Raw genomic sequence first — 12,030 nt, forward strand, 5'->3', positions numbered from 1 at the left:
CTTAAAATAATAAAATCTTGATTGTAGTGAAATTTCTTCAGCCACCTACTTTACTTCCTCCATGCATCAAGGCAAAGAGAATGACTGGGGGTTGTGGGAAGGGAAGTGATATTTAACAGTTTTGCTGTGGTGCTCTTTGCCTCCTCCTGCTGGCCAGGAGTGATATTACCCAACAGTAATTGATGATGATCCGTGGACTCTGTGTCATTAGAAAGAAATATATTCCTTCTGTGAAACTGCAATAACCACACTATCTCTCCTGCAAGGCTTAAAAGGGCCATGATACCCAAATGTTAAAACACTTGAAAGTGATGCAGCATAGCTGTACAAAGCTGACAAGAAATCTTCACCTGAATATCACTATGTAAAAAAGAAAGATGTTTTACCTCAAAATGTCCTAAGTATTCAGACCCCCAGTGTAAAAGGACTTAAATGGACAGTAAAGTCATAATTAGACATTCATGATTTAGACAGAGCATACAATTTTAAACAACTTTCCAATTTACTTCGATTATTTAATTTGCTTCCTTCTCTTGTTATCCTTTGCTAAAAGTTTTATCTAGGTAAGCTCAGGAGCAGCAAAAAACCTAAGTTCTAGCTGCTGATTGGCAGCTGCACATATATAAACCGATTGTCATTGCCTCACCCATGTGTTCAGTTAGAAACCAGTAGTGCATTGCTGCTCCTTCAACAAATGATACCAAGAGAATGAAACAAATTTGATAATAGAAGTAAACTGGAAAGTTGTTTAAAATTGTATGTTCTACCTAAATCATGAAAGAGAAAATGTTTCATGTCCCTTTAAAGCAGCTAATTTGTATGCCTGTCCCGGGACCTGCAAGGGAGCGTGCCCCATGAACACTTATGTTATTTCCCTATTCAATTTAAGGAAGTTTACTATGAAATATCATGGCATCACAGTTCATGAACTCAGCACTGCTGATGCTGATTGGCTGCTGCTCATTTCTTCCTTTTTTTTTTTTACCTTCATGGGCAGCAGCTAAAGTTTAACTGTTTACACAGCACTTACTCTGGTGAGCTGAGGAAGTTGTGAGGTAAAATAGCTTCATTTTTTTTACATAGAGATGTTCAGGTGATATTTTCATGTCGGCTTTTTACAGTTATGCTGCATTACTTTCAAGTAATTTAGCATATGAGTATTATGTCCCTTTAAGTGAGGGGCCGATAAATACAAAAGCAAACTTATTTTAACAAAAGCACTGGACATCACATTGAACAAGGACGTCCCCAGAGCAGAAGCACTTCCTCTTATTGCTTTTACAAAGGACGGAATCTGTCTTCTGAAATCAATGCCCCATACAAATAAAAGGGATATGTGATGAAGTCTGTCCTTTCACGTCTCTCTAGGTTGCAGGTGATCATGGTAAAATGGCAAAACTACAGTCATAACCTCAGAAAAATATACAAACAGGTATATTTTTTTCTCTCTCAAAGGTGGAGGATGCACTAACTGAGCCCCTACTTCCCCCTCTGCTTAAAGGGACATGAAACCCATTTTTTATCTTTCATGATTCAGATAGAGAATACAATTTTAAACAACTTTCTAATTTACTTCTATTATCTAATCTGTTTCATTCTATTGGTATCATTTGTTGAATGAGCAGCAATGCATTACTGGTTTCTTTCTGAACACATAGGTGAGCCAATCACAATAGGTATATATATATGCAGCCACTAATCAACAGCTAGAACCTAGGTTCTCTGCTGCCCCTGAACTTGCCTAGATAAACCTTTCAGCAAAAAATAACAAGAGACGGAAGCAAATTAAATAATAGAAGTAAATTGGAAAGTTGTTTAAAATTGTTTTCTCTATCTGAATCATGAAAGAAAAAAATTGGGTTTCATGTCCCTTTAAAAGGACATTAAACTGCTGAGTACAACTACAATAGAAAATTACTATTTACCATGCTACCATTTTTCATCCTATGCCTGCAGCTGTCTTTGAAGACAGCTGCAGCCATAGGAGGAAAAAAAATGGTAGACTGACTTTGAAGTCTCTCTTATTTTAACCCCTTATAAGTATTAGTTAGTGAAGCTCTGCATCTTCACACTGGGTGCTGCCATCAGAGTTTATATTTCTTATTTAACTTTTAAACTGTGCAAAACAATGCAAAAGATGTAACACTTTTGTTCTCTATTGTGTGAGGTAAACTGAAGTGATAGGTAAAACCGTCAAAAAAGTGAAAGTGCACTGCTTGTGTCACAGGCTACAACAAAATGCAGAACATTACCAACTGAATTCTGTAATGAGTTACAACTAGAGAACAGCAGGTTCAGGAGGAAATATGGTGAGTTGTACACAGCTGTTTAATGTCCCTTTAAAGTGATCCATCATTTGCAGGAGTAGAATATATTCTTTCAGCTTTCACCTGCCTCTCTAGGAAATGCTGAGAGGAAAGAGGGCTGTTATACATTATTATAAAGACTCTATCTCCAACTATGCTTTACTTGTGGGGGTAAGATTGGTTATTAGAAAGATCCCTATAATTTGCAGGTATAAGGAAGCAGATTAAGAGTCCACATGACCCCTCATTAATGACATGGGGGGCCCGAGGCTCCATTTTGGAAAGAGGTGACATGTAAGGTCTTCTGGGTGCTCAAAAAAGGGGTCTACTTTTTTGAAATAAGATGCTACATTCTGTGTTTGACCATAAGGAGATCCCAGTTGGCAACAGACAGAATGAAAGGCATAAAGAACAAAATAAGGGGGTGTGGTATCCCCCCTTTGTTTTTCGGTGAGATAAGGGATCCCTTACTTAAAAGAAGCATGATGACTCTGCAGAGGTAAATCTATTGTATCTCTCAATCTAACGTATATCTATTTTATCCATGGGGAAAAAGTAGACTACTATACCACAAAGTTGGGATCATCACAATGGGGCTCGTATCCTTCCTCCCCCTCTTCTAGGTTTTCATTATTCTCTTCTTCTTCCCCAGTCCACGTGTCCCAATTCCACTCATCTAAATAGAGAAGAAAAGAAACAAATTAAAAAAAATTAAACGTGTACTGACTGAAGGAGAGGAAACAATGGTTGAGATAGGGAAAGCTTATGGTATAAAGAGAAAAAAAGTTAAAAGACATCAAATTAGCTGAAACCTTCTAATCCTTCCTCATCTTCAAACTGCGGTTTCTGGTCCTCTGTTATTCCATAATAATCATCACCAAAGCATTTCTATCAGATAAAAAAAAGGATGAGACACAAAAACAGTGATACAGCACACAATTAAACCATACTAATAATAGCAATCTCACACACACACACAGCAGACATACAGAGTGTACCAACAGGTAGTAACACTGAAGTCCTAACACAAAGTATGTACTTCTATTTACCTCCATGATGCGGTCATGCTTTTCAGGGTCAAAATCTTCCAATAAGTCCTCTTCATTGACACCCAGCACCTTTTCACCAGTCAACTGCTTTAGCTTCTCCAGTCTTTCCAGCACCTCTTTCCTCTTCAAATTCTTCAGCTGCTTCAGCTCCTCCTGTTTCTTTTCTTTTTCCTATATGTAAGATGAACAAAGATGGTGATTCACATATGTAGCTGTATACATCTGTATATCTAGGAAGAAATCTGCTTAAAAAACATATTTTCTCTCTATACGTCTAACTGCTCTTCTCATGTAGCGACTCGCCATCTGTTTTCCCTATTCCAGTCTCCCCATTTCCTTACCTTCTTTTTTCTCTCTTTAATCTCCTCTCGCTTCTCCTTTCTGCGGTCATCTTTTGCTCTCACAGACTGTGCAATGGTCCTTGGGAAAGTTTTAATCTAGACAGGAGTTAATTACAGAAAGCAATGCATGAGTCACAGTCAAGAATGCAGCTGTCAGTAGGAACCCAATGACGCACTGCGACCATAAGAAGCACGTCACAAACGCACAAGGACGGCTGGGCCTTTCCAACACAGGTCACTAGGCTTATCCAGCCTACACACACAGTGACAAAAAGCCACCTTACAGACATGACATTGCAACACTTATCTACGTTTGTAACACGCCCAAGAGGAACACAATGACATAATATAGTAGGTCACACAGAGTTTACCTTTCACATGTATTTATACAGGTATAATTACATATTTGTTTACGTGTGCAACATGTACCACACCACTTTGTATCAAACAAAAATAAAAGTCTATGCTGTGAAAGGATGCACACAAAAACACACACACTCACAGCTGTATATTTACCAAACCAGAGTCTGGCTCCTCAAATCGAAAGTTATATTTTCTCTCAAAATCTTCCTGTTTTTTCAAAAAAAGTTCTCCCTCATCTTCAGAATCTGACACACAAGGGGCCTCTTCAAGAATGGGGGTTCTAAGGATAAAGAGTAAGATTTTCAACATTCCTATATAAAAGTAATTTCATTGTCTGTGTTAAGGCTGTGACACACTGCAAGCGGAGCGGTGCGCAGCGTGTAGATGCAGCTGTGCGCGCTCAGTATGTCCTGCCTTTTCATCTCTGAGCACCCTGTTGCGCCAGGTCGCGTAGCTGAGCGCTAAGAGATGAAATAATTGAACTTCAGAAGCGATGCGACGCGGTGTGAAGCAGCTGCATCGCCTCGCACCGCATCGCTTGCAGTGTGTCACAGCCTTTAGTTATACAAAGCAGCACAGCCAGGATCAGTTCATTGATAATCATCACCACTATATAATGTTGTGTGTTCATCAACAGGGTATACAATAACATTATTAATACATAACCACTGTACAGACACACAGTATAATTATATAGTTTAGCATATTTATTGCATATTAATACTCAGTGTATAGACACTTTATTATACAGCGCAGTGTGCTCATTATCAGTGTATAGACACTTTATTATACAGCGCAGTGTGCTCATTATCAGTGTATAGACACTTTATTATACAGCGCAGTGTGCTCATTATTAGTGTATAGACACAGTATTATACAGCGCAGTGTGCTCATTATCAGTGTATAGACACTTTATTATACAGCGCAGTGTGCTCATTATCAGTGTATAGACACTTTATTATACAGCGCAGTGTGCTCATTATCAGTGTATAGACACTTTATTATACAGCGCAGTGTGCTCATTATCAGTGTATAGACACTTTATTATACAGCGCAGTGTGCTCATTATCAGTGTATAGACACTTTATTATACAGCGCAGTGTGCTCATTATCAGTGTATAGACACTTTATTATACAGCGCAGAGCGCTCATTATTGGTGTATAGACATAGTATTATACAGCGCAGTGTGCTCATTATCAGTGTATAGACACTTTATTATACAGCGCAGTGTGCTCATTATCAGTGTATAGACACTTTATTATACAGCGCAGTGTGCTCATTATCAGTGTATAGACACTTTATTATACAGCGAAGTGTGCTCATTATCAGTGTATAGACACTTTATTATACAGCGCAGTGTGCTCATTATCAGTGTATAGACACAGTATTATACAGCGCAGTGTGCTCATTATCAGTGTATAGACACTTTATTATACAGCGCAGTGTGCTCATTATCAGTGTATAGACACTTTATTATACAGCGCAGTGTGCTCATTATCAGTGTATAGACACTTTATTATACAGCGAAGTGTGCTCATTATCAGTGTATAGACACTTTATTATACAGCGCAGTGTGCTCATTATCAGTGTATAGACACAGTATTATACAGCGCAGTGTGCTCATTATCAGTGTATAGACACTTTATTATACAGCGCAGTGTGCTCATTATCAGTGTATAGACACTTTATTATACAGCGCAGTGTGCTCATTATCAGTGTATAGACACTTTATTATACAGCGCAGTGTGCTCATTATCAGTGTATAGACACTTTATTATACAGCGCAGTGCACTCATTATCAGTCTATAGACACATTAATATATAGTGTACTGGGAGGAGCCAACAGCCATTGAGACAAGACGCACATTGCCAAAGCTCCTGATATATTCGCTAACTTCAAAGGCTTTAATACTTTTTTTTTTCCCCCTCACCTATGACCCTACCTTTGCAGCACATGCAGTGTATTAACCTTTTTTCCTTCCAGTGACTATTTTAATGCTTCATACCTTATCTTTCTATACAACCCTTGCTTACTAGCTCTCAAGGCCCTGAGGTACGGGTAATAAGAATATGGCCGTGTTCATTCTGAGGCAGATAAAGGACTTATTAAAACGTCATAATGACACTCTTTTGGACGCAGTTGATGAAGCTTTTAAATATATTACAACCCACGTTGCCTCTTCAGATGCCCCGACCACGAGTGAACAGGAAAGTGTTGTCGCAGCGGGTACTTGAAACTCCGGACAGCCGCCATTTTTGCTATTGGGAGCAGAGTATACCTTATTGCAAAACGACACAATGGCAACTACGCACACCAGTACTCCAGATTCTAGTAAGAGATTGAAAGCAGGGGCTGAGGTATATGAGCTGGGGATAAAGCAACACGCATGCATATGTCAGCTCACTGAGGAGAGGAGACCGCTCTTGACACCCGACTGCCAACTATTCTACCTGAGTCCCTCTGAGATTCAGAGCCTACCTAGAGTCGGCAAATCCGGACTAGATTCTCTCAAAAATTATGGGGCACCAATCTTGGACTCTTCCGGCACAGACACAAGACCGGAGAAGACACTGGCTTTTTGGCGGGGGCCCGAGAAAGGTAAACACCGGGTATTACACGAGAACTTCCTACCACCCTGCAGCAGCACATCACTGTCAGTCAACCCCAATACCCCAAGATTACGGGTCTGTTTGCCCGGGGTTTTCCCGCTTGTCTGTGCGGGCATACCTCTTGTCTTGCACTTTCAGAGCTCTTCCCTCTCCAATAGCCCTTCAGTTCCCACTATATGCCGGATGGGAGTAGGTTAAGATTGTTGCCGGTCAGTATGTGATCGTCGAGGGCAAATCTATGAACTAAGACATTACAATATTTCACTACCCTGCGGCTATGGTGTGGGTCCTCACCTACAACTGGGACTTCCCTCAGACTACTATCTTTGCATTTTGAAAGCATAACTGATATATCTTTGAAATGTTTACTTATACCTGTTTATGCCTTTCCATAATTGTGACCATATGGCCGTTTATCTCTTGCTCTCCTAAAAATTAAGTATAATACTAAGTGTGTGAAATATGTCTCTATACACAACCTGACCACAACTATATGGTATGGTGCTTTTTCATAGTCTTATGATGTACAGGCGTCATTATCTACTTGTTAAACAGCCTTGATCATAATGGTTAATGTTTTTTCTAGCTGTACTTTAATCACAGATGTTAGCAACAACTTATAACAGTTATGGACATTAATGGCTGGGATCCTTTACATATTTCCATAACCCATGCTAGTGTTCAGCACACTTCAGTTGAAGAGAAGTATTAGCTTCATGCACCCTGTTTGTCCCGCTATACACAGAGCTAGGCTCAACTGCTTTAGGTATATCTCCGATCTATTATGTATCCAATTTACTTATATTTTTCTCCTGATAACCAATATGTCCATGAGAAGATGCGTATGCTTAGGTTGCCCTGTAGCATTGCAGCTTGTCTACCCGGTATATTTAGCATTTGATACTTAAGTTACCCATCCAAATACGCTTCCTCTCACTTACAATAAGCCTATCAGCCCCTAAGCTATTTATTTAGTTCTTTAAGCCCTCAGTAGTTGACCCAATGTACAGCACCAATTTTGAGTAGCTTCAAGATGTTTTAAAAGTGTATCGTTATCAGTTTGTATGTGTATACTAATAGGGGTATACTTTACCCTGGCTAGAAGATTTAATTGCTCTTAGCTCAGCCCTTTGTTATCTTTTATGTTCACAGTGGGGTTATTGTTTGGTATAGTTTAACATGTTGGATAATACTGTTCATGTAAGCACTGTTCCTTGTGCCTAACTCTGCTCTAGGGTTACTATGATTACTAGCATGGGAACTTTTTCCGTAGCAGGTAGATCCTAGGTTCCCACTAACTTTTTGTTTTTGGCTTATTCTTGCCACTCTCCCTACTCCTACAGTATAGAATAAGGCATACATATACCTACGTGTAGGCATGTTGTGTTAGGCTCCAGTGGTTTCCATGAAGGAGGCTAATGTACATAGCAAACTAGTATGATGTCAATGAGGTTCCAGCTACCCGTGTATAGATCGTTTGCAAATGTATATGTATTCTTAATTCCTTTTATACCCTCAAAGTTCATGGACACCATAGAGTTTGATTTGCTGGTCCCTACCACTCTGAATCCTCCTAAGGTTTGGGTGTCTGCGGCCGAGATACTTGAACCTCCCCATGTTTACCCCCATGGATGGGATTGGCAACTCATACGCAGATAGGAGACCACATAAATAGTAAGGTAAAACCAATATTCACCACCAGCTTTCTGTATAAGTCCCTGCAATTAGCCCTAGATTTCTGCTCTTCACCTAGATCTATATACTGCTATGTGTAATTTTGTATTTGAGTATTCAATAGGTGTATTAAGGCAGGCTGGTCCTGCATCCTGCGTAGTTGCCCTACTTATGGTACCACAGCCAAGCTACATAACTTTTGCCAAATTTAGTCATCAAGATTTATTGGGCTCTGGTATGTTAGGTTCTACTCTGGCTCAATGTGCATTTAGTCCTCTTTACGCATACCCTAATGACCCATTTGTCCAGAGGGCTCCCTGCATAGATGCGGCGCCTTGATTTATCCAAGCATGCTTTTCTTGAATTTAATTTTACAATCACCCTGGCCTTTCTTAGTAGGTATGGCTTCTGAACATATTTGGCTCACCTTACTTAATTTACCACCTTCTCCCCCCCCCCCCCCCCTCATAATACGCTCCCTTTACTGGGAGAATTAACTATGCGGTCTCTCTTGCTTATACCGCACCTTAGACACCTTTTTTACGAGCATATCTTGCAGCATAATATTCCAGTGACTTTATTTTCCCCTTTCCAATTTTAGCTATGAAAATAACAAAAATTCTGAGGTTTCATCATTGAGATCCATAAGTGGTCTCCTCTGAATCAAATAGCCCTCTGTAAACCCTACTGTACTACGCGATATAGGGCCCTGGAGAGGCCTCCTTAATGGAATAGAGGGCTCTGTTCTTCTTATTGGCATGTCCTTTCTTAAATCTGTTTTATATTCTACAGCAAACCCATAATACACTAACATGTCTCCATATAGTTAGAAGATATTGCTCATTGCATGTGTAATTACAATATTTGACTTGAGGTTTGAATTTCTGCTATAACTATACAATATAACTTGTTATGCATATTTTTGAAATGTAACTGTATGATGCTGTAATGCTTATTATGTATGCCATTTTTCCTCAATAAAAATATTTAAAAAAAATAAAAAAAAATATATAGTGTACTAACAGGTAGAAACCCCTTTATCCAAACTGTTTGGGATCGTAAAAGGTTTGGATTTTGGAATATTGTATCTTTAGAATTAGACAGTTTGGAGAGGGGATGAGACCAAGTCTATATAACAATATCTTATGTAATTTAGGAAATACAGCTTATGCATGCAACATCTAAAGGTAGTTTTATATAATTTTTAACACTGTTGTATACATAGTACCATTAGAAACTGTATTATTTTTTTTTATATTAATTCTTAATATAGCCTGCTATGTTTAATCCCTTTCTCAACTGCAGCACCTTTTTCCACCATGTTTGTGTGCCAGCCATATCCTATCCTTCCTATCCTTGTGTAGAAAGCTAACTGTGCCGTGCAGCCCAACAGGGCAAATCATATGTGTTGGCTATTTTAAGAGAATTTTTCTGCTTTTCAAGCTGGTGCTATTTTTTATGTCTAAGGATATATTGCAATTAATTAATTAATTAGCGCTGCGGAATCTGTTGGCGCTCTACAAATAACCGATAATAATTCAAAAGTTTGGATATCTGAATACGTTTGGATTTTGGGATTATGTACCTGCATGAGTATATGGACTCCCCGCATAAACATACAATATAGAATGCTTATGATCAATATAAAGATAACCAGCATCATTATGGAATGCAGTGTACTCATTATCAGTGTGTATATACTTATACAGTGCAGCATGCCTATAAATACAATGAAGCATGTTAATCAATGGAAAGAAACTGCTCATCGTTAATCGGTGCAGTACATTCATTATCAGTGTATCAATGCTTATCATACAGTGCAACGTGCTCATTATCAATCCTAAAATACAGTGCAGTGTGTTCATTCCTAGGGTACTGTTATTTATTAGTATTCAGTGCTGTGTATATATTTATGAGGGACACATATCATGTTTATAAAAAGCAGTATACAAACAGCTTCATTATGAAAAGTATTTTCACCTTTCAGGTAGTATCTCTCACCTCTCATCATCGTCGTCATCCTCCTCCTCTGATTCCTCCTCTTCTACATATTCCTTGTTTAGTATATAATCCCGTAGGAATTTTTCGCCCTCCTCTAGAGCAGGATTAGACCAGTAATCTTTTAGGTAGTTCTGTTGAGGGAAAATAATAGATATAACTGGACTTATATTCAGTCCTGCAGCAATCCTTACTATTTGTTTCTCAAATATACTGGAAAAAAGAACACCTATATCACTGGGGCGCGGAATCACATACTTGCCAAGTCTTTATCAGCAATATCAAACAATAGATTCCAGCCTCCAAATTTCAAAAAACACCTTTATTTCCAGGCCTGCACTAGGCCCTTAGTCATGTATGACTAACGGCCTAGTGCAGACCTGAAACGTTGTACTTTATTCCTTGGACCCAGTGATGAGAAAATAAAGGTCTTTTTTAAAATTGGAGGCTACAATCTATTGTTTGATATTGCAATCCCTACTATACCTGTTTCAACAACTTACTGACTCTGCGACTACCATTTCAATCACTATCTACCATTCCTGTCCTGACCCACACAAACACACACTACCTCTGTTTCTATACCGTCTGCAGCTTCATCCGTTTCTGAATTAACCTCACGAACGCTGCTCTATCCGTGTAGCTCCATTTCAATGTACACAGCTAACCCTAAACTATCCATTAGGTTGCGTGGCAGCCCCTGCTATTCCCATATTTCCCATTATCAGAGAAGTTACTATCAACCCTCCAATTATCCTACCTATAGGTCTCTTTGCTAGAGATAGAATTTTTTTTTTTTTTTTTTAAATTAAAAGGGACATTGTACTTTAAAAATGTATCTCCTTTAATGCGTTCTCAATAATGCATTTTCCTTGCTGTAATGTATTAGTTTGGAGCTGCAACAACCAATCAATATAATAGATTATGAAAATAGTTGTCAACTAATCTCATTCGATTAGTTGGTCTGCACATTGCACCAGCTGTTTCACTCCAATGAGCTCCTGCACAAGGTATTGTGTTTTATGGTTATGTCCTTAGCCTAAAGGACGTCTACAGATGTTTTTGGGTTTTTTTCACTTTTTCACGACAGCATAAATTTATTTTTCAGTTTACAACTACCCCTGGCTTATATGGGTTAGATCACCTGTGCAACCCAGAAATAATAGGAGTCATCATTTGGACTAATAAATCACAGACCTGCCCAATCCCATAGTCTGGCCGTGTGACAAATGATTTGCTGTCTCACGGCCACCTGGTGATCTACATAAATCACACAGTGTGTTGGGGACCAGTGAGAACAGCTAGGGTGCATCAGAGAGGAAGAGAATAAAGAGAGGCAATCTGAGGAAGGCATCAACAGCCAAGTCCAGGCTTACTTTGTTGAGAGGCCCCTTGCCAAGGAGGAAAGCTAACAAAGATAAATATCTAACCTTGGTGAAATTGGCAAAATCCTACTTATGCATCCCATAACACCATCTGAGCGCCTCTTCTCTGCTGCAAGCAATATATCTTGCAAAAAGAGATTCAGCCTCAGCCAGGAGCATGTGGACATGTTGACATTTTTGCACTTCAATGCAAAGTTTCTGGAAAAGCGAATAACAGAATGTTATAAACAGTGATAGTCTATCGCTTTCTAGTTCTACTTCTTTCATGGTTTTGTTTTGCTAAAATATAAAAATTTAAAGTTT

The 12,030-nt window shown here is 38.9% G+C and overlaps 1 protein-coding gene across 1 annotated transcript in view; it reads right to left on the reverse strand.

Annotated features, from left to right (window-relative positions):
* The window catches only part of KRI1 (KRI1 homolog), a 93,699-nt gene that overhangs the window by 61,230 nt on the left and 20,439 nt on the right, over positions 1-12,030 (reverse strand). The window contains exons 9-14 of the mRNA XM_053717926.1: positions 10,346-10,476; positions 4,213-4,339; positions 3,697-3,792; positions 3,356-3,526; positions 3,119-3,194; positions 2,876-2,982 (exon numbers count right to left, since the gene is read on the reverse strand). Coding sequence (XP_053573901.1) covers positions 2,876-2,982; positions 3,119-3,194; positions 3,356-3,526; positions 3,697-3,792; positions 4,213-4,339; positions 10,346-10,476 — 708 coding nt within the window. The remainder of the gene's footprint in view (positions 1-2,875; positions 2,983-3,118; positions 3,195-3,355; positions 3,527-3,696; positions 3,793-4,212; positions 4,340-10,345; positions 10,477-12,030) is intronic.

The sequence above is a fragment of the Bombina bombina genome, chromosome 6, assembly GCF_027579735.1.
Source record: "Bombina bombina isolate aBomBom1 chromosome 6, aBomBom1.pri, whole genome shotgun sequence".
Classification (NCBI taxonomy): domain Eukaryota; kingdom Metazoa; phylum Chordata; class Amphibia; order Anura; family Bombinatoridae; genus Bombina; species Bombina bombina.